Here is a 23,819-nt window from a genome sequence, read left to right as displayed (position 1 = left end):
AGCAGCTGGGGGTCTGGAGTACCTCAGAGGATCCAGAGCAAACTCAACATATGGAGACCTCAAAACTCCAAAAGAATTTAACACCTTGATGCTAGGTTTATGCTCTTTCCCATTTTTATTAATCTTTCCACTTTTAGTTTTTTCTTCCTCCACATCTTATGACTCTCTTCTTGTATTGCCAATATGTCTTCACATGTCTTTATTTTGACCATCAGTTTAGGCAACACATGCAGCATCTCAGTTTCTGACACAGTGTGAGTCATATGTGTAGCACAGATTTTGGGGTTGGAGACAAGACGGTTGGTGGGTTTCTGTTTGTACTGTCTTCCCAGCATATTGAGCGCTGCCTCTTTGGTTATTACTCCTATCAATATATCAGTTCTACTTTTCCTTCAATTTTATTTTTATTTCGTATTAAGATTATATAATTTTGCTATCAAAGTAGCTCATTTTTATAAAGATTGCACAATGCCACCCATTTCAAGTAATAAGATAGTACAGGAGTTGCAACTGATATTATCATAATTATATATCAGTCCCTTTAACTCTCTCTATAAAAATCACTGTAATTAGATGCTTTTGATTTCTTTTTGGTACATATAATTTTCTCAGTGCTCCCTAACACATAACATTCACAGGAAAAAAATATCTGCAGTGATAGTTTGTATGATAGGCAGCAGCCCCATTTGCCTGGCACCACCTCATTAAAAGCTCCCTATTTAAGATGAACTGCTGACACGTCAGAGAGCATCATCCCCTCTCCCCAGGGGAAGCTGGTGATTGGGAAGGAGTTAAGGAAGTGGCATGGTAGCATCACCACGGGAAAGACACACGTTGTGTCACTGTGTAAATAATCCCTTCATGGAGAATGCCACTCGCCAGGCCTTATTTACTGTTGCTGTGTAGTGCCACACTGAGACAGCAGAGTACCGAGCCAGAGTAGCCTGAGTCAGAGCTACAGCGGGAAAATCCACTCTGCAAAACAAAACCTTTCCTAGGCCAGAAGCAGAATATATTTATCATAATGCAAAACACGTCAACCCTTTTCCTTTTGCTGGCCATCTGCAACTAATTGGAGGACATCTTGTAGAGATAATTAGACACCTAGCAGTGCAAAGTAGTTCTTTGGTGGTGTTGTAAATGCACTTGAACAGATTTGGAATTTCACTTTTTTCTGAGTTCGGTGACTAGGCATGTCACTCCGAGGTGCTTTTGGAAGTCCCTTCAGACATCTCTCTGCACCTGTAGGCATCTAACTGGCTTTGTAAATCAAATGACTGAACCTGCAGAAGAAGAGAATTTTCTTGCAACCTATTCCCTCTTCTTCCATGTCCTCTGTAAAAATGAAATGCTAATAATCAACTCTAAATCTATTTTAAACATGCCTTCAGGCTTCTAAATGCAATATTTAAGAATTCAGACTTCTATCTCCACTTCTGAGAGCATTTCAATCCCATGCAACAGAAAACTTTGTAGACAGCCAGATTTCCTGCAAACTGAGTCTACCCTGAAACTAGTAGCCATCTACCTGGGTCTGTGCAGGTAGATGTTGGTTTAGCAGATCTTTGTATCATATTCTATTGCATGTACATACTCCGAAGTACTTGTAAAATTTTACTCTTAGACTTTTTTTCCATCTCATTCCCAAGTGAAAAAAAGTATAAAGTTATGAAATATGAGTAAGTATATTGCTCATTCTTCCAAATGCTTTATAAGATTCTGGTAGAAAGAACAGAGATGGAAAAAAAAGAGTGTTTCTCCTCTGATGGACCTCTAATGTGTTTCAGATTCTTCTGCTAGAATATTGATCCCCCTGACTACAGCAGGCTTAATGATTTTTAATAGCAAAGGGAACTGGCATTGCTGATCACAGTTACAAGCTTCACATGGGTATAAATGTAACAGTGAGGTCAGAAGCAAAGGAAAATCAGATCAAACTATTTCAGTCACATCAGTATCTAGAGAAAATAAGCCTAAGTAAAAGAATGATGCCAGAGCAGATGGGAGGGATTTCTGTGGATGGAAGAAAGTCTGCAATGGAAGCCTAAACAGATTAAGAGCTCTCATTTGGAAAACAAAGGAAATGCTACAGTTCAGAGTTCTTGGTGAATCAGATTTTTCAAAATCTGCCAGAGATTTGATGCTATTAGCGTATTACAAACATTTTTCTCTACTTAAAGCCATTGTGCTGGTTTCAAGCTTGGATCCGTACTTGTAGTGAAGTTTTTGAAGCTGGATTTTCAGATTTCCTTCTTACTAATGCCAGATTAAGTAAATTTGCAAAGGACCTGATTGCATCCTCCTTTTTCTAAAGATTTCTCTATTTATATTCACTCCTTAACTTCAGGGGAGATTACTGGTGGATAATAGCCGAGTAGACACTGCTGCTACTATGGTCTATTCTAACCCCAAATCAATTACTGCCCCAGACATTGCAGAGGTGGGTGGCATAGGTGCCAGCTTCAACAGCTTGATGTCAACTTCTTCCTTCTCCAGGTCAAAAAAATACCTAACTGGTTAAGTCTTACGGATTTTTAGTCCTTCCATGCTGTTAGAGCCAGAGTGAACAACTAGGTAAAAGGAAATTTCTCTCTCCCTTGAAGAACTAAAATATACAGTAGACATAGTCCCAAATGACAAGTCCAATTTTGCAGATGCCAATATCACAGTGGAATTTGGATCTTGAAACACATGTGAATTTCATGACTTTTTCCTATCTCTGTAATGTAGTAACCAACTATTTGGCTCCAAGTATTCAACAGCTGTGAGCAAAGCCAAATTTTGCAGTCTGTCTGCCTCTGGGATACAGGTTAGCTTACATTAGAGTCCTAGTAAATCCTACAGCTCATATATAATTCTGGTAATTATGAAGCACTGAAAGTACATCTAGATCAGCATGTTTTGGTATGTGCAGACTGGGGAGAAGCTGCATTTTAAATAGCTATAAAAATGCAATACCAGCAGAGAAGTGATGTCAACATGCTGTAATAAATAGTAGTCATTAACTCATGAGAGCTGTTTTTAGCAGGCCTGTGTAATCAGAATTGCTATATACGTCTATTTATTTGCTCATAACAGTGAGTGACATAGTCATCAAAAGTTGTATGAATTCCACACTTGCTTCATAATTTCTTTACACTTCATTTTCCTCTTTCATTGATGTTCACAGTCTTAGTTTGGTTGGGTTTAGGTGGTTGGTGTAAGTATATCATGCTAATCTAAAGGCAGGAGGTTACACAGCAGTATTTAGGTGGCTCCACCACATTTTCTCCATAACCTATATTATGCTTACATCACGAGTTTAGTGCTGAGTGCAGAGTCAGTAACCAAAAAAAATGTAGTCATCTAAGTGCATCTAAGATGCAGCGTGGTACACTCTTTTGCAGTTCTTTTAGAGAAAACAGGAATCCCAAACACATGTAGTTTTATTTATTGAAACAGGAAAAGGGGGGGAAAAAAAAGGAAGAAAAAAGATCAGTCCAAAGGTCATCAAATCTCCTTGCCAGTTAAGCTGACTGCAGATCTAGAGCGATTTGCTTAGATTTGTTTCTCCTTAACCATAGAAAATCACTAAAGTGACTTTCCTCTGAAGTGAAACAGACCGTGAAACTTTCAGGGGAGGTATTATGTCTATTTTTGTCTGTCTGGGAGGTACCTAGTGTCTGGTGGAACACGGATAAATATATCAGTATTTTAATAGGCAAGTCAGTGGAAAGTTTGCTGGATAACCTCAGATTCCTTGGTCCTGAGCCTGCCAGCTTGTCATCACTAGCAGGTACCCATGCACTGTTCATCCAGACTTTCCTCCCTCTGCCTGCACGAGAACATGGTACAGGAGTCAGGCCCCAGGGTATGTGAACAGATCTCCAGGTCAGACTCACTGGTAAATGCATCCCCTTTAAATTTAACTTTGAAATTTAGCAGAAGTTACCTGCTGCTGGAGCAGAGCAGTAACAGGACTCTGCAAGGGAGAGGATGGGCTGAATGGGTATGGATCAGATGCCGAGGTCCTGTCTCAGTTCTCATTCAGTCCCTAGTCATGCAAACTCATCTTGATTTTGCTGGGTGGCTGTCACAGTGTGGTTTGTATGGATGAGAGTATGGCTTTATCACGTGTCACACTTGGGGGGCATCAGGGAGAACATGACATGATGTAAAAAGACCTCATTAAAAAACCCGTTACCCAGCTGAAGGGAAATGGCAGTGATAACTGGGCTTCCATAAGCCTTTAACTGTCTGCTCTTCCCCAAAATGGCTTATCAAATTATCTATGAAGAGCATATCTCTTGCCTCTGCAAGATCATACTAATGATTCTGGAAGATACTTTCCAATATTTTATTGAGAAAATATCTCTGACTTCAGTGTCCCCTAAAATTTTCATTCCTGAATGGTATGTAATGAAGCTGTTCAATATACTCAACTAATCCGTAGGATGGAAACATGAAGATTTTAATACCAGCATCAGACAAGCATTGCATAAATTTATTGCTAGCATAGTTAAAGTTTTATTAATAAAATAGAAAAACAAATCTATGGATTTCTGTCTTACTAACATGCCTGCATATAATTGCCTGCAGTACCTGAGTAGGACTATTAAACCCTGTGGGACCATGTGCTATTTTGCTGTTCATGGTTTAAGATAGCATATAAACAAATTAGAAAAAGTCTATAGCAGAAAATATGCAAGAATTACAAGGCAAAATCTATCAAGAGAGCTACAAATATATATGATGTAAGACAGACGAGTCCAGTGGGATGCAATCAAATCTATAAATATCTGTAAGGTGATATAAATGATGGATGGCAACCATTTGGCTGCTAAAGGCAGAATGTCTTGAAGCTAAAAAAGGGAGTTTCAGAAAAAAAAAAGTCTGATGGTGACAGCAGTTGGTAAAACAGACTCTTCAAGGAGGTGACCAAGACGTCCTCCCCCTCACACACAAAACAGCCTGATCTGTCATATTAATGGAAATACAGCCTTACAAAATATAGGGTCAGAGGTATAAGACCTGTCCTTACTTTGATAAACCACAGAAAACACCATGTTCTCCCATGAAATTTGCTTTATAAAGCTGGGATTCAGGAAATCCTGTTGTCCAGACACTTCAGTAAAAGACGTTTTCCACTGCCTGAAGGATACTTGAGCTGGTAGTATGGCACCAGAGTCAGTGGGCTATAGGTCGCCATGTAGGAGATACACGCTTCAGAGCAGAGTTAGGCACAAATCTCTGTGCTTCTTTGGATCTGCATAGGGAGGGCTGTTCTCCAGAGCACTCTGCAAATAAAGCAGCATGAAGAGCCCTAGACTACAACTGGGATACATGGTGGATACAGCAAGAATGATTACAAACAGTAGGGATGGGTGTCATCTAGATATGATGGAAAGATTAAATTATTTATAGTAAAATGGATGAGGTAGCGAAGGAGTGGTGGAGAAAATTGTCTATGAGGATCTTATGTCTGGTTGTGAGAGTATTTTTGAAGGCTTTCTTGGTTTTTCCATTTCAAACAACTTTATCCAAGGCCCAACTTCCACACTGCAACACAGCCACTGTGTACAATTTCACTCACCACAGCAGGAGGCAATGTAGCATATTTTACATGCTGTCCTGAGTTTTAAAGATTTGGGTTTAGTCAAATACCTGCAAAACTTCAGTGAGTCTTACTTTTCTGTTGTTCTCATTTGAGTGTGTTCGGATTTCTGCCCATAGAAATAAGTCAGTCCTCCAAAGGAGGCACTGCTTGAACAGGCAGGAGCCTGCAGCTACCGCTTCAGAAAGGATGGGCCAGTACAGCGTACTGGGCTCTGCTTGAAGGACTTGGGAGAAGAAGGCAAGGCAGAGGGCCAGGAGTGCCTTGAGCACTTCTGTAAGCAGCAAGGTTCTTTGTAGGAGTGAGACCCATTGCTGGCTGGTGACTTTTTGGGTAAATGGGATTAAGCATTGCTTAAGTTTTAACAAAATAACAGAGGAGGCAGACAGGAATACAGAAATGTGTGCAGACCATCTCTTAAACTCAGCTTCAGAGCAAATCTTAGATGTGCAGTGGCTGTACATCCCCTCTGGCATATGGATTCCTGCAGCCTCCTTCCCATTTGGTCATGAATCTCTCAGTACCTCTCTCCTTGGTGTGGCTGAGCCTCTGAAGAATGTGAGATGATGGTATTTCTCACTGCTAACTAGACCTTTTCTGAGACCTAGGATCAGGCAGTTTTCCTACAGCTTAGTAATATCTTGTTTCTCTTCTCTAGCTTGCTTGCCAAATACCTAAGTATTTTGGACAGAATTTGGTCCTTTGTGGCTCTGTTTCTCTTTTGTGGCCATTTAAACTGTGTTTCTTGTATTTGTCTTCCATATTGATGTAATAATTTTTCCCTTTTATAGGATCTGAATCTGATATACTGGTTTCCATCCCCTGAAGCTTTTTCTGAAAGAAGGTGGGAGTAGCACTGCAGTCATTTTATGGACTGAAAACTCATCAGTCTGATCCAAGGACGTGTGCTAGGGCTGAGCAGAGCAGGCTAAAAGGCAGTGCAGAGCCTTTCCCACCAAGCTATTCTGCCTCCAAAACTGCAGACATCTCTCTAAAATGAGCTTTTATGCTACCCAGGTGCTATTGAAACAGATTTGTTAATGTTTCTGCATTGCTTAGAAAACGTGTGCTACTGTATAAACACTAATTAATAAGTACTGCAGTTCCAGCTGACAGTTTAGGAGTACAAAGTCAGCAAACAGTTGCAGAGAGTGGGCATGCTCTGTGTGCGGAAAGTTTAATGTCTTACCTGCACGGTTTGATCTGATGGCCAGTCCTTATTTCAGAAAAGTATTGCTAATTAGGCCCGTTTCTCTTAATAGTCATTTCACTATTTTTCTAGAAGATTTAAGCATGGATAGGGGGAATGAATTTCTGGAGCTAATCAAAACTAATAGCCCAGCAAATAGTCCCTCAGAAACTATTAGGCTTGGAATAGTTCTCCTTGGAGACATCTTAAATGCAAAATTATACCATATCCTTTTAAATAATATTAGCCTTTCTGCAATAATTTTCATCCTGCTTGAGTAATTTGACATCGAAAAAGGAACGAAATTAAAACAGATGCTTGGCATGAATAGGGCTTATTTTTAGATAAGGAAATATTACTGAAGGGGAAACCTGTACATTTTCCAGTGGCACAGAACTGCAGAACTCTATCTCTGACACTTTCATTGGAATTAATATTGTAGATGCAACTGTCATGTTAAAATCTGTGCATGCTGTTGCACCTGCTTGCTTCAGAAGAGATGCAAATCCCACCTATAGTCAGTTCTACCAGTGGTGCCCTGAATTTTCAAATATATCATAGATATGGCATAGACTTAATGTGCAAAGGGACGCAAAATTAATTCTCCCTTTGCACATCCCTCCCCACCCAGAAAAGGAAAGGATGGCTACAGGGACATCGCACCACACTGTATTATATGAATCTCTTCTTAAATGTGATTAACCCATGCTTGCACTCTGGATAGGCTTTAGAAAAAAACTTTGAAGTATGTAATAGAAAACGAAGCAGCTTTAAAAAGTGTATAAAGCTCTCTTCCTCCTCCATGTTTTTTTTCCACAAAGTCATCATAAGTTCTCTGGCTCTGGTCAAAAGGAGCTTTACCTACGCCTGCTGCCTAAACACACTGGCAGCCTTGGCTGTGGCCGTTTAAGGTATCGCAGTGCCCAGGTGTCTGCCCTGACCTTCTGCTGGACTTTCTGTTGCTGTAGCCAGAGCAGCAGATTAGGGCTGTATCAGTAGGTCAGCTGCCAGTTTACACTCTTGTATCTCAGTTTCAGCTGTCAGGAAGGGTCACTTGGGGCAGTTGAAGACAAGGCAGATGCTGGTCCCATTTGGGACCAGGAGCAAAAAGAGCCCTTATGCCCCTCCGCAGCATGACCCGCTAGAGCTCCTCAGTCAGAGCCCCACAACCTACTTTGTATCCATGCCCATGCTGCAGGGTGTACCTTTAATGCTTCCCGATGTTTGTGGTTCTTGCTGTGGAATAAATCCACTAAAACAAAATGAAGGCTTGTTGCTGCAGTCCGTGGTAGTGGCACATACCACGACATCAGGGGTTAAACCACAGCACCAGGATCAGGCACACTTAGCTTTGCCAAGAAGGGAGATGGCTACTGTTGCCCTTCAGGGCAAAAAATCAAGTCAGACCCAAGGAAATGTTTGACTGCAGTCTTTTTTGTTCATTGAAGATGCACAAAGTCCTTTCTCCCCAGCACAGGGAGACCCAACGACAGGCCGCAGTCTCCTCACTGCTAGCTCCAGCGTAGCCTGGCCAGAGCCCCATCCTTTCTCGTCAGGCCTGTATCATTGCTCTTCCCATCAGTGCATATCCTGTTTCTTTTCTGCCTTCTTTCTCACTCTGTTGCTTTTCTCTCAACCTTTCTTTTAGGCTGTTCATTTTCCAGACAGCAAAGGCAGTTAAATTGTCACCTCCTACCTCTTGCCTTTTTCCAGTCTCACAACTGTAGTGATGGAGAACTCCATGTGAGAAGCACAGCCGTCTTCCTCATGCAAGGTCACCCAGGTTAATTTTGGCTGCTTGAAAGTGCAATTTGTATTAACAGGGCTAATTCTGTGAAAGCAGATTAGGGAGTGCTCACACATACCGTTTCTTTGGCAGGGCTGTGAAGGCTGTAAATCCCAGCTGGTGGATGGTATCAAACAGCTGAGAACTGTAACATCTGCTAATGGAATAACTAAATCCAGAAGAAAATTATCTACACAGTCAGAGGGCATATGAATACCTTCACAAAGCTGCAACAAGCAGATATAAATATATACTGTCTATATAGTTGGTACACCGATTTCAGCAAGGCTTTACCCACACAGAACTGGACTGATACACTCCTTCATACTCATCAGTCCACTCTGGCAAGGGTAAAAACATTGAAAACTCTCTAGTGAGGGAGAATCTGGTGGGGTTTTTTCCCATGCAAAAGACTTGTAAAAAGACCTGTAAAAACTGGCCAAATGCATTAATCAGGATTTTGAAAATATTCTCTTCTGATCCTTTCTCCCTTGATAGAGGAGTTCAGTATTGCCCTGTGATGGAGCTCAACTCATTTTAAAAATATCATGAGGTTCTTACCCTAAATTCTGCAGAAGAAAAGGCACCTTTTCTTTCAGATAGTGAAATACGCAAAGGATGTGATAGTCAAAGAACACACAAGTCCCCTGTTAGAACAAAGGACACTACTGCATGTGTTGGAACCATTTTACTCTGGAATTGTTTCATCTACTGATGAGTTTCTAAGCAATCCCTGGGTGTCCAATACATAGAGAAAAGTCTATTTTGTTGTATGGCTCAGTTTCTTATTTTTCTGAAGGACAACAGAATACGTCTGTGCTTCATGGCTCTTATGTGCCAAAGTACAACAGAACTCTTGTTACCTTTTCAGTTAAGTTAATTATACAATATGATGGCTTTCTGGGTTGGTGCGTTTCATCACACATCTACAGAGATAAACAGAAAAGTAGCATAATTACATACTAAACCTCCGCACTAGTAGCAGAGAAAATCTTCCCTTCATTCTGTAACAGAGGATGTTTGTGTATACATTTTAGTTGAGTTCAACTCAGAATGAGCTTGCTAAAGAAAAGACAGCGTTCCTTGCACAGGAAAAGCTGCAGGAGGTTCACAGGCTGTCACAGAGAGGAACAGGGAAGAGTCTGTCTTCAGGCAAAACACAATGTCTCAGAGGAAACAGTGACCAGGATAGCAAATGCTCTTTGTTACTACATGAAATATTTAGACATTGCATAGTTTTGCTCAGCTTTTAATCAGGGTTTAGGAGTGTCATTGCCTATCTAAAATTCAGAAAGACATATTTATCTTGCCAGCATCCAGCAGTAGAGCTTGAAAGCTACTAGATAGCAAAAAAATTAACTGACAGTATTCATTCTGAGCAAGAGCAGACACTGTGTCACATGCTGTGGCCATGTGTGGTCTCAGGTAGGAAGTCTGAGGAGAGTATGGCAGTTCCTGTATCCAAATCTGTAACATTTAATGGTTTTTTCTGGTTTTAGCATTGTAGATTCCAGTATATAGGTAGGAAAGAATCCAGAGCCTTTGGTCCTCATTGAAGAAGGGTAGCCAACAACAGGCTATCCTTGTGGGGTCTCTCTGGGCAAATGGGTCCTAAGATTAATTTGAGGACCATACCTAACTGCTACATCCGTTGAGTGGGAAGTGCCACATATGCTGTGGTCTGGTCTACACAATCTACACTGACTGAATTCTGCGGGCAAACCTAAAACCTCTCCATACACAGGCTGTCAATAGAGTTGATCTTCAAAAATTAGAGCTAATTAAACTCCAAAGCAGGAACAGTAACACCGAAATGGAGAGCCAAGTGCCTGGTATGGATGTCTGCTCTGGTAATGGCTCACTGCCAGTCAAAGCCCTCTGGAAAGCGCATTTCTTTCCCCACCCGAGGAGATCCTGGGGGGGGGGGGCGCACCAGCACTCAATGCAGTGGCAGCATAGCCCTGAGGAGCTAGCAGATGATTGCCAGGTGCCCCCTGAAAAGGACTAGCAAGAAGAGCACCTTGGTGTGTTTCCAGGAGGCAGAGTACAACCTCAAGATAGACTTTGTAATGTCTCCCTCACCTTCTCTGACAATTTCTAAGTCTGACTTGGTGAACGCTTTTCAAATTACAGTCGTGGCTGCTTCATGTATCTTGGCATTGACCCATCCAGGAAGGGAGATGTGTGTGTAGATAAGCATGTAGGATTGTGGACCAGGTGTTCCACGGTGATTTTGGACTCTTGTGCCCAGAAGCGTGTGTGTTGCTGTCTGGAGAAGCACGTGGTTACTGCACAAGCGTGGCAGAAGCCCTGTGCTTTTGCCAGGAGGCCAAGCAGTCTGGGCAGCTGGCTGGCGAGAGCAGAGGGAGCCATGCTGGGGCTGCATCCATCCTGCCTCCCTCCTGCTGTGTCTGCACAAGGTGCTCAGAGCATGCTTTTCCTCCGTGTTATATACAGAAACACACTGAAAATCAGAAAGTACAGCTGCACAAAAAGTGCTTATAACACCTGTCTAGTGAAACCACTCCTTTTCACTTACAAAATCATTTAATCTGATACTTGTTGAGAACATCAGAACTACTTGTGAATATCGCTGGGAGCCCATGGTGCATCTTCCTTAGCTCCTGTGTTCAGTAAGGAGCCCTGGGCCTGCATTTTACTGCAGATCATTTTGGCACTAGGCTGGGGCAAGATTTGCAGATGTTCTGGGGATGCAGCACCTCGTGTTGTGATGAGAACACCTCGGGGCACAACAGGAGGCAGCAACCACCAGCCGAACCATACTGACATGGCAGCTTCCCTCTTTGGAAAGTCTGGTGTGAGTTTTAACAACACACCAAAACATTTTCTGAAGGCTCCTGGAAGACCAGGAGAATGGGGTATGACCAGAAGAATGGGGTAAGGAGCTTCTGTGGCCATTGCAGCACGTGACTAATGCAAGTGTGTGTACTGCAGCCAGTCGAACTGAAGAGAGATTTCTGCTAAAGTCAGAGCAGCTACCTCCTTTGCTACTTTATTAGTCGTGGGCCAAGGGTAAGCCACAGGGACACTGAAAAGAGGTACCGTCAGGGTGACAGTCTCCCACCGTGGAGGGAAAAAAATTGTTCTGGTCTGCCCAACCAGACCGCTGAGAGGAATTTAGCAGGTCCCTTCACAGCTCTGTAAATGGCTTGTTCTGTGGTTTGGAGCAGCTTGTCCATTTAATCACTGTATTGCAGCTTGTGCACACATTAAAGCAAAAAGCATGCATATTTAGGAGGACTGTCTTGTGATTTATATAGCATATTGTGAATTAGAAGCATTACACATCATCTGCTGCTGTTGCTACCAAATCAGTAGCAGACTGCTTCAGGTTATGTTATTTCGAGGTTTTTGTCAATAGCTGAGAATATTTTTGGTTTGCATTTTTTGCAGGCCATATATATACATTTCTAGTCCTGCATTATTAATAGTTACTTAAAATTTTCCACAGCTCTGGATATTTCCTTTGACAGGAAAATACAAGAAAAAAGGAATCTGGAATATACTGCTTGCTACAGTGCCGTAGTGACAGTAGTACTTTACATATTGGTAGTAATACTTGCTGCAGTAAATTGTGCTGGTTTGTACAAGGCAGGCAGATCCTAACAGGCGCACATGTGCGTAACTCCATTAACTTTACAAGAGCTATATTAGTTTAGCCAAGGAAGTGGCCCTGAGGATGTTTTTATATGTTAGAGTTATTGGCTGAGTGGGACACATTCAGTCACTGTGGTTGTATTTATGAGGAGTCATTCAATCAGGGTTTCACTGGCTTTTTCAGAATGTCTTGACTAAACAGGGAGAACAACAGAATTCTAAGGAGAAAATGCTAGTAGAATTTTTTCCACTCACCTGTTTTTGAGGTTTTTCTTTTGTTTATTCAAATGTAGACAACAGCCATCTACCTGCATCAGCCCCCTGTTGCACTTTCACTTGTCACGCTGCTATTAATTCAAAATCAAAACACTGATATGGCTTCAAATGCATACCTCAACCATGGACAACTGCATTGCAACATCATTATCACTGCAAATGCATGCCAGTCATGGCAACTATGAAACCTCTGAGGATGGCACTTCTCATCAGTGCTCCTATTACCTGTATTTGGGATGTCAATCAAAGAGCTTTGATCATTTGCCTAGTTGAGAGTACTGATTAATATTTCTCCCTTCACAGATTTAAATGATAAATATGAAACAAAAATTAGCTATAAAATAATCCAAGCGAGGTCTCAGTATTTTGGAATCTCAAATGCAACTGCACAGGGAACGGCAAAAGACTCATTCTACTGAAAACTCATAGGAGTACAGTATTTTGGCATGATTTCTTACTGCTGTTCTCTAGCATTTGAGAAGTGCCATCCGAAGAGCAGCCTTTCCATGCAGTAATGCTCTCTAAGCAAGAGGTGTCATGTTTTTCTGAGATCTGCTGCTATAAAACTATAAAGTTTTAATGTCTCACTATATTCTTTGCTAAAGCAAAAGATGATGAATACAAAGAAGTGATATATAAAACAGATTTCTCTTTAGCTTAGGAATGGGAAGAGTTTGGTTACGTGGCCAAACGCCATCCCTGGCCGCTCTCTTGTTCATCACAACAGCATGGCCTGAAGAGCCAAGTGATACCAATAGCTTCAACTCAGATCTTCTCTGACAGTAAATGTCTACACATTTTCATTTCTGACAAACCCACCCGATAAGTCATTTCCATTCATTTATCAGCAGATGTATGAGCATATGCCAATATTATGAACATATCCATTTTTTACATCAAAGAGGTCATTTTAAAACTATTATTATTTTAAAACTCTCCAGGTTGTTTGATTTATAAATGATGCTTCTTTTAACTGCCATTATTTATGGGCAAACAAAACTATAGGCATCAAAAAGAGGGCCTACGCCTCCAGAATCTAAATTATTGCTCTATCTGGTTTTAGCATATAATCAGCTTGGCTGTCATTTGCACAGGGTTTGAGCTGTTCTTTCCTACAGTTATGATTAATAGAAGATTTTTAAATATTGATTTGTTTAAACTATAGAAATTGCTTGGTTTGTGTTTAGTGCTGCTAGCTGATATCTTACTATACTGTGCTTCATTTATTCCAGATAATTGATAAGAGCAAGAGAGATCCCTCTGAAGAAATTGAGATCCTCTTGCGATATGGACAGCATCCAAACATCATTACCCTTAAAGATGTGAGTAGTCTTTGAGCACTTCAGCATTAAAAGATTTTCACCTTATGGTCAGGGTCACCTTCTAGTTCATGTCTGGAAAATTCTTCGCTTGAAGGTCAGAGCTAAAACCAGACCCATTGAAATAAAGGGGGAAAAAAGTGACTTAAATTGCTGGATAGCAGTTGAAAGACCAGTCAGGTTATAGATTCTTCAGTTACTGTCTAACCAACTATAATAAAACCAAAGGGGCACAGTGCTGGAGAATAACAAAATGTGTTTGGTTTTGCAGCACTTTTCAGAAGCGAGATCTCCCTGGCTGGGTGTTTGGGAGCAAGCCTCTGCGTACACAGTGTGCTGGTGGGCAGGGGACACGCTTTCACGAGCAGCACCCGCTCCCATGCAGCTTGTGGTATCTGCATTGTTGGGAAGAGGACAGCTCACAAAGTCTCTAGGGTTTCTTTCCCCTGATAGTGTTTTAATGCCAGGGAGCCTGGCACATTCTACTCAAGCAGCCTGAGAAGATACGAAGGCATCTTTCTTCAGCATTTCATACGAAGAACAGCCTTTGCAATGCTTGGATGCAGTAACAACCTTTAGTCAGAGATGCTTTACTTACGCTGCCTGCAGCCTCACCTAGGATTGTCCACATCATGCCAGATTCAGAGTTTACAGAACAAAATCCTCCTGGTGTCAGTGGCCAGTATGTTATGGTTCAGACCTTAGAGAAGTGTACAAAAAATTTCTAATCACATGCCCTTAGGAAAGTCTCACCTAATTCATTTCCTGTTAAAAGAGTATCTTAAAATCAATGCAAAAGAGGTATCATATTCCTTTCCAAAAACATTTAGCATTGATGACTATAACACCGCCTGTTATTGCAGTCTAGATAAAGGATTATGACATGAAAGGGGCTGTCTTCCAATTTAGACAAAAAATACCTCACCCCTTGCAATTGACGCTGAAGGTAAATACATCTTGTGGCTGATGTCAACAATATATTCACCAGAATTGCAAATATAAACTATATAATGTCATTGGAAGAGGTCTTGGCCAACAGAATAATACAGTTCATTTAGCTGATCATGACTCAAAGGGAAATATTGATATTTGAAATGGCAAATGTTACCATTTAGAAGTGGAAGGAGAAAACACTACTGAGAAGGAGGCTTGAGTGAAAGCCAGCAGACATTTCAGGCTGTGTGAGGTGGTGCTGCTTTCAGCAGCTTAGTCTACTCTGCTGACAAGATAGCAGATCAGGAAAGCTACATTTCTGTGTGGACAAATCAGTGAGTTGCTACAGATACAAGAAAAAAGTAATGGTAAAGTAATTTTATAAAGTTGCCTTTTTTGTTGTTACGTGTAATAAGCACATTTCCCGCACATTAGCTGACATTTTCTTCTTCCAACATCTCACACAAGCAAGCCAACACTGTGATTAAAGGACCAACCTTTACCAAGTTAACGAGTCCAAAATAAACATTTATTCTACTGCTCTTCCAGGTCTATGATGATGGGAAATACGTGTACCTTGTGATGGAGCTGATGCGGGGAGGTGAGCTCCTGGACCGCATTCTTCGGCAGAAGTGTTTCTCAGAGCGGGAGGCCAGTGCGGTGCTGTGCACCATCACCAGGACTGTGGACTACCTGCACTCTCAGGGTGTAAGCACTGCTTTATTGGCTGTCTGCTCAACCTTGTTAAAATCTGACTTACAGAAAAAGCAAATAGCTGTGATTTGTCTTCTCTGAAATCTATATACTTTTTTCTCCCCCCCAAAAAAAAATCTTTCTCCATATTTATAATTCCATTTGGTTTGTGAAATAGGTTCACGGTCTCTTCACTCCTTTCCCAACTGAACTGCAGTATGTTGAAGGGTTATCTTCACTCCCAAACTACACTGATTTTCAAGTTCACGTACCTTGATGAGATACTGCTTTTTTACTTTTTATCACAGTCACTGTTGCAGTACCTGATCTTTTAACAGAATTCCAAATAGGGTAGCTGAATCAGCAGATAGGTAATAAAATCAAATGGTCAGCTTTCCAAATGAAGTGACAGTCTGAGCAGCTGATGGGAAAGGATTCTGACATGCTGTTAAAGAGCTGGCTTTTAAAATCTAAGCTCTCTATATATGGTAGTTTGAAAATCTCTCCTTTCCCACTTTTCACAGACAAGCACTTTGGATGACTAGTCAAATATCTGCTGCTTTTTCTGTTTCACGGTTAAAACAAGTGCATTTTGTGCTTAGGCTTTTATGTTTTCATGATAGTTTTTCAGTCTTGCTATAAAAAATAAAGGTTGCTATCCCACAACGGAAATGCAGCATGTCTGGTAAAACACAGCCACTTGAAGTTGTGTGCCTACAGAAAGGACTTTTGTGAATACATTTGGAAATTAGGGAAAAAAGAAACCTTCCTTTTGTGTGTGAGCCACTCATGTGGACAGTTGCAGGAAGACCCTTACACACTTTCTTCTTTGCCTCTCAACTGAATGTTTTAGGGCTTTCAGGTTCCAGGAGACTCTGACACTGAGGTGTTTGTACAGCAACGCCCTCTGACTGCCCCTGGGAAAGGTGTCCCTCCTTAGAGTAGCAGTCTCCATCTTAACACACCAGCAGAGGCTGTCAGACACGTTCTTTCTGATTTAGCAGGCTTTAACCTTTTTTTCCCCTTCATTTGCCCAAGGCTTTTTAAAGCAACTTTTCTCCAAAACTTAAATATGAGCTCTTGACCTACCTCAACCAGCAGACCAGAAATGGCAGCCAAGCCTGGATGCTCCCTGACCTCCTCTCCTCACCTGTTACTCACTGCTTTCTTGCTAAGGTGGTGCACCGAGATCTCAAGCCAAGTAATATCCTCTACATGGATGAGTCAGGAAACCCAGACTCCATCAGGATCTGTGACTTTGGGTTTGCCAAGCAACTGAGAGCAGAGAACGGGCTGCTCATGACTCCCTGCTACACGGCCAACTTTGTCGCCCCTGAGGTAGGATCGCATTTCAAAGCTGTGAGTAACACACATGTCCAAGAAGCAGTTCTTCCTACTTCTCTCCCTTTTCCTCACTGCCTCTACAAGAGCAGCAAGGCAGGAACCAGGCTACCAGCACTTGCACAGCCTCTGTTACCATAACTTTCCTATTCCTGGTCTTGTCAGGGCAGTTGTTTTTCTCCCGACAGAAGGTGGTGTCTGTCTTGGACCAACATACACGATGCTTTGGCTCATAGTACGATAAATACCAGGTTTCTCTCTAGCTGCTTCTGCTTAGGCTGTTTCCCCTCTAGGGCACTGCATCAGAACAGGATAAAACTTAAGAGGGAAAACTTGAATAAGAATCAAAAGAAAAATCCATGCATTAAGTCCTTGCACGCTGAAGTCAGTGAGAGTTTTATTGTTGACTTCACTGAGCTATAGAAACAGCTCTCCTCTTGGGTTTTCCTACTACCAATCCCTCTTATTATGGGGGATGTAGGAAAGGGCCGTTTTCCTGTTTTTACAGATGGGGAAATGGAGGAAGACCAAACAGCTTGCCCCAAACGTGGAGAGGTGGCTCTGCATCACTGGCAAGAGCTGTTCCTTTCACGCAGCCCCATGGGAGTGGGTTTGGGTCCCACAGCTGTTTGAATTATTTGGGATGTTTGCTGTATTAGACCCTTGAGCTGTTTATAGCTGCTTCCTTCTGATGGAGGAGCAAGAGGTTAATTTCCTGGGTAATTGTCCATTTCTTGGAGCGATGCTTATCAGCAATTTTAGTATTTGCAATACACAACTCCAGATGTGTGTCTCCCTCTGCTTGTTACGGTCCTTACAAGAAAAATGCAGAACTATTGCCTTTCAATATTTCATCTGTCCTCTACTGCCAAATACCATTCTCTCAGTCGGTATCATTCTGCATTCTTTCCTTCCCCGTAACTCTCCTCCATCTAATGTTAATCTATATGGTATGTAACCAGGAAGAGGAAAATCGGATGATCTTTCTGTACAAGGTGCTTTCATGGTACCAAAAGTTAAAGGAATCACACCCTTCCAGCATCAGGAGAATTTCTTAAACTGAGACCACTGCCGAAGCAATATAAATTCAAAGCAGATTTTTTTCAGCAAAAAATCTTCCATTGCCAAGACAGATTGGTTTGTTATTTTATTGCTGTTTGTTGGGTTTTCATTTTAGAAAGTGGAATGAGCAATTTAAATTTTATCAAAATACGTAAAAAAGTTCTGTGGCATCACAGCAGTTCAGTTTCTAAACCAAAAAATAATCATGTTCACGAGATTTAAAGCACTCAGATTTTCTCCAAGATACAATGCACTTAAAACAGGTGCAGCTACTTTGCATGATGGGCCATTTTGTTTTGTGTCTGTAATGACAAATGTTGCCAGCCCAACGCAGTTTCAGATCAGACTCTTCTGATCTGAACTGAGAGCAGAAATCACTCTGCCAGATATTTGTGATCAGTAAGACAGTTCCTGCTAGTGCAGGAAACGTTGGAGAGTAATTGAAACATTACCAGACCTGGCAGAGGGCTTACATAGAGCCTTAAGTGCTCTTACATTTTGCCCGTGATATAACGCTGCCCTCCAGCCTAGACTTGACTTCCACATTCCGTGAGCCCCGCTGCGACCTCTGCAGAAGGGCGACAGAAAGTCGGCTGAGCTGATGACACAAGAGGACAGTGGCAGAGGAAGGAGGGCATGTTTGCCCACTTGGACGTCCCTTTATTTTGGAAATATTTCGTTTGGGGGTTACATGAGACTCTCCCAGAGAAAGACGCAGCTGCCACCTAGTGCGAGCAGTGCTGCGTGCAGGAGCGCGGAGCGAGGCAGGGCCAGGAGGGAGAGGCAGCCTCCCCTTTCCCTACTGATGCAGCAGGGTCTTTTTGGATGAAGTGAAAATTTTTTATTCTGCAGTTCTCCTCCAAAATGCCTGAAGAACTACTGGTTTTGCATTTGAAATTATGAGACTGTTTACTAGCTTTCATACCCATACGCATCCCTGCTTGTGTCACAGCTGAGAAAATGCTATATTTGCAACATTGTTAATCCAATAAATCAAAGCCTGTAGAGGTAAAGGGGGTTGGGGTTGGATAAATATTTCAGCCATTATCAGAACTGGATGAACCCAGGGGAAGTTTGTGGCACTACCACATGTGGCACTAAGAACCAGCTCATGCCTGTATTTCGGATCCCATCGAATTCTTGAGGTGACCTAAACCCCTTCATGGGTCATAAATCCATCAGCATCCATTAGAGCAGGACACCACTGCATCTTTGGCAAAGCTCTTTCCCTGACTGATTTATTTCTAAGACACATGCCTGTTACTGTTTGATAACATCTGCCCCATAGATCGAACACTAACCTTTTTGGCCAAGGTTTCCCACACTTGCTCCTGCCAGCTCAGTGTTCTCACTTCAATCACAGTTGCAGAGACCTGCTGGACACATTTTCAAATAGCAGCAACATTAACTGATAACTCTTACTAGATCCTGTTGTTATCCATGGGGTGAAGTTGCTGTTGATAAAAGGTAACTGACAGCAAAGCTTCCCCAAGGCACTAGCATAGCGTGAATGTCCCTGATACCTGGCAGCGTTGTTGCAAACTGCACGATAACATGCAGCAACAGCTGCCCATCATTTGGGGGTTGTGTAATCACTTGCTTAATACCCTGCTCCACTAAATATCATCACTGCCCCATTTTTCTGTCATTTGCCTTGGACTTGGTTGTCCATGGTTATTGGAGGAAGACAGTAATGGCAATGAAAATGTAACTGTTCAAGAAGCAATGAGAATGGCTACACCAGCGGATAAATGTTGGGTATTCTGTCTCACAGGTGAAGCAAGAAACAACAGTTTTTCAAATAACAAAGACCTTTATCCCATAAAAACTAATATTAATAGAGGGATGCAGGAACTAAAGAAACAGAACAAATAAAACAGCCAGAGAGCGTATATATGATGTGCAGGAAAGAGGGACAGAAGCACAATATTACCAGCTTTGTCAACAAGAGGAAATGCAGCTTTTTCTCTGGGGTTTTTTTTTCCAGGTAGCAAATGTTCACTCAGCAGCATACCTGGCAGATGGTTTCCTTACCACTCATCATATGTAAAATCTGTCGAGACAACATTTTCTGAAACTGTTTTTTCCAGCAGTGCTTGGTCTTTTCTGTGATAGACTTCAGATAGCTGAAATCACTCCTGGGTAAAAAGGCTGCAGGTCAGAGAAATACTTGCTGATTTTGTACGTTCCTTTTTCATGTGCTTTGCAAAAAATTAATATATCTACTGATCCATCAGAAGAGGACAAAATTCTCCTTGTGTGTCTGAACTGAATGAACAGAAGGGTAGTTTGCTTTTACCAGCAAGCGGAAAAGCTGGAGGTGGCCCCTGAGCTTTCCTGTGCCACAGAGAAACAAAGATCCTCCCCTAATCTCTGCCTCACCTAAGTCACCTAAGTGCTGCCTCACTTGGTGACTTCACTTTCACTTGGGCTTGCACTGCCTCCAATAGGCATTTCTTCTACTATTCACTTGGCATAAATGAAATCTAGATTTTACCCTTACTGCCATAGCTCACCATCCTGTACCAATAATGAACCTACTGATCAGATCTTTGCTGAGTACCATGGGTCTTGTTTTCCCCATCGGAAAAAGATCAAGTTTTAGCCTGTTATCTGTTATGTCCAGTCTAAATGTGGCTACTTTTCTGAATACAGAAGTAAGATAAGAATAAGCCTTTTAGCTTTCTTTGCAGTTGTCATGCATCTTTATTAGTCTGACATGAGATATGTGTTAGTGTGCATCCATTTGTTGTATCAAGTCCAAACTGAGCTCAGACATGCTTATCACTGTCATTCAGCCCTATGCTTGTTGCATCCACAGTGTTCTGGGAGACCTTTATGTTAGGAGGATATGTATTAATGGGCTTTTTTTAAGAAGCATTTTAAAACACTGAAATGTTGTTCTGCTTTGCTGTGTATTAGATGGTCAGAGAGGCTTCCACCAAACTGCACTCGTCTGCCTCACTGTGGAGGTGACAGATGTGCTGGACCTGGATGCTAACCAGCTCATTCTAGCCTGGGCTTCACCTTGCTCCACACCACTACTGAACAGTTTGATCCTGAGGCAGCCACATGTTCAAGCCAGTTATGCGGTTAAGCCCTGGAAATGTCAGCAGATATAGCCACTAATCGGTGCTTTTTGAAGATCAGAAGCTAAAAATGCAGGAATGCATATTAACCTATTTTCATCTCTCTCTTTCCTTCACACAGGTCCTTAAACGCCAAGGTTATGATGCAGCCTGTGACATCTGGAGCTTGGGGATCCTACTGTATACCATGTTGGCAGGGTGAGTGAAGGTCTACCTGGAGCAACAGTCTCCAGCAGGCTCAGCACTTCAGCACTGATTAAGCCAGAAGGGAGTGACAGAGAGAGACAGCAAACTGTCTGGCCTCCTTTGAGAAGTGTGCTCAGTTGTATAAGGCAAGAAAGTAGATGCCAAGACCTAGAATTAGAATAAGTTTCCCCAGAACGCACACAAATATCTTTGACACTTTACAAGGCGTTTAGGTTTTTAACAGCCTGTGCCCATAAGCAACTGATACCTAGACTCCTGAAAGGCTCACTCACCACTTAAGCAAGTGTGAAAGTTTTACACTAGGAGAGGAGCATAGGAGTATGAAAAGCCATACTATGTTCACCTTATCCATAACAGGGTGTTCATTCATTTCTATTAATGCATGTATTCTCTTCAGCTTCATTCTTCTTCTACTGTTGATATTACTGTAGTATCTGAGTAACTTTAAAGGCCCCCAAAAAACCTCCAAACATAGTTTTCATATGATATTTCAAAAATATGCTGCAGAAAGGACAGAAAGTACATGAACAGACCAGCAAGAACAGCAACAGGCAGCAGGAGCTTTTGGGGGGTACTTGGCAAAAATACTGCTATCAGTGTGTTGACTGAAGTTAAATACTGACACAAAAAGACCCAGAAAAAGAGAGAGACTGAAACAAGCAGTGAAGGACAGGAATAAGTTGTGCTGGGGTGAATGGAAAACACAGTGGGCAAACCCAATCTGGAGTTATCAGGCCCCTGAAATTAGTTTCTCAAGGTCTGGTATGTGCACATTTGGTATGCACATAAGTGCAACTTGAAGTGCAGCTTGAAACTTTTTTGGTGACCTCTCACAGCTCTTTAATCTGCTTCCTGATCATTCAGCTGTGGCAAGAAGCTTGGATTCATTCCTAGATGTATACAGAAAACGAAGAGTTGGACCCTACCCTTCCGTTATTCGTGTCTCTTGCCTCATAGATTATAGAAAAAGTGCCAGAGGTTTCTATCCCATCTATTTTGTTCCTGAGTAAAATTCATTCACCATTAGCTGAAATATATTGTGACTTTCTGGGTACGTGTCGCAGTCTGCTTGGATATCCAAAAACCTGTTTCTATTAGGCTAATGCCATAGATTTGCAGTGATACACAACCAGAATCAGTAAAATAAAATCAACACATTACCCACAGTTACATTTGTTTAGCTGTATTCACAATGCTTCTTTTTCATATATGAAGACAAAAATCCAAATATATTTGAATCTGAAATACAAATCGCATAACTTAGTGAATATTAAATTTGCCAACAGGTGCCATTAACTTGTATCTCACTTTTTTCTGTGCTAAAAGAGAAGGTCAGAGTAATGGAAACAGTTGAGAAGTGCTGACCTTTTCAGTGCCACGACTGCATTTAGGGATGGTCTTGTTCTTCCTCACCAGAGAAGAGTTAGTAGGCACTGACTTTTATTTGCATCCAGGATTTTATTCTGCTCCCATCATCACTATGAGCAGAGAGGGCCCAAACAGCCAGGACTGGAGCACAAGCCCGGGATCCTGTGAATGCAGGTAGTGACAGACCTTGGAGTTTTAGCAAGTCCTTAACTCATAATTCATCCCTCCTGACTGGAATAATATTACTTATCTCTTTGGGCTGAACTTCTGTGAAGTCTGCAATGTTTTTGAAAATTAGAAAATACAGCATGAGGAATTGAATTTGCTTCTAGAAACCAGGTGGGATAGGAAGCTGTGGCCAAACCAACTGTTTAACTATCTAAAAAACACTGGCAAGTTTTCAGAAGAGAAAAGACAGAAGGAAGGAAAAATATTAAAATACCCACATAAAAACCTACACAGCTGTTCAAGATTGCAGGGTAAAATTTGGCCTGGTAGATTTTAGCCAGCTGCAAAAATCGTATCACTTGTCACTTTATAAAGACAAATGCATGTGACGCAGATTTTGTAAAGCTGGGTGCATGTCACTATTCATTTCTGACTGGCTAGATCAGGAAGTAGCCTATTGCAGATCATTTGTTTTGCCCAACAGACTTGCATGTTATAGTTAACAAAACACTGAAAAATAGATTATAAAGGGTTCTTTTTTCTACTTTCTCCCTTTTATTATTTTTCTCCTTTCTTGCCATTATCAAGGTACTTCTATTAGCAATAAAGCAAAGTTAAAACACTTAAAGAGGTAAAAACCTGTCTATCTCTTAAAAAGAATATTTCACTCCTAAAAAACTGGGAAGAGAACAAAAATTTAAAAAACAATTAAGGAATCAGTCTTTTCCTCTGCCAAACAACTTAATATGAGGAATCACTGGGCTGTATAGATTAAGTCAAAATGAAGCAGTGATATCTGGTCCATTCTGGAACCAAATTCCTGTAATCGGTGGCAGTTAGCACTAGATCCTAGAAATCATATACTTGCAAATTACACTGTATTTTTTTTCTCTTTTTTTAAATAGGTTCACTCCTTTTGCAAATGGACCAGATGACACCCCAGAGGAGATTCTAGCCAGGATTGGCAGTGGCAAATATGCACTTACAGGAGGAAACTGGGATTCAGTATCTGATACTGCAAAGGTCAGTGAACACTTTCTTGGATTTTTTTTTATGTTCTCTGAAATGGGCTTGCAGTTTGCAGTTATAACAAACTTAAGAGAGAGATAGTCAGAAGGGTTATTTCTCAGTGCCTCATGAAATAAAAACTTGCTTCCTTATGTTTCTACCACTCCAC

The 23,819-nt window shown here is 41.5% G+C and overlaps 1 protein-coding gene across 3 annotated transcripts in view; it reads left to right on the top strand.

The window, feature by feature from the left end:
* Positions 1-23,819, top strand: part of RPS6KA2 (ribosomal protein S6 kinase A2) — a 321,471-nt gene that overhangs the window by 288,510 nt on the left and 9,142 nt on the right. For all 3 annotated transcript variants that reach the window (XM_055810898.1, XM_027777485.2, XM_005230881.4), the window contains 5 exons: positions 13,695-13,784; positions 15,264-15,422; positions 16,584-16,745; positions 21,021-21,097; positions 23,548-23,665. In XM_055810898.1, the coding sequence (XP_055666873.1) occupies positions 13,695-13,784; positions 15,264-15,422; positions 16,584-16,745; positions 21,021-21,097; positions 23,548-23,665 (606 nt within the window). The remainder of the gene's footprint in view (positions 1-13,694; positions 13,785-15,263; positions 15,423-16,583; positions 16,746-21,020; positions 21,098-23,547; positions 23,666-23,819) is intronic.

This window comes from Falco peregrinus, chromosome 7 (genome assembly GCF_023634155.1).
Source record: "Falco peregrinus isolate bFalPer1 chromosome 7, bFalPer1.pri, whole genome shotgun sequence".
Classification (NCBI taxonomy): Eukaryota; Metazoa; Chordata; class Aves; order Falconiformes; family Falconidae; genus Falco; species Falco peregrinus.
Note: the sequence above shows the minus strand (reverse complement) of the source record. Positions and strands in the feature narration are given on the sequence as shown.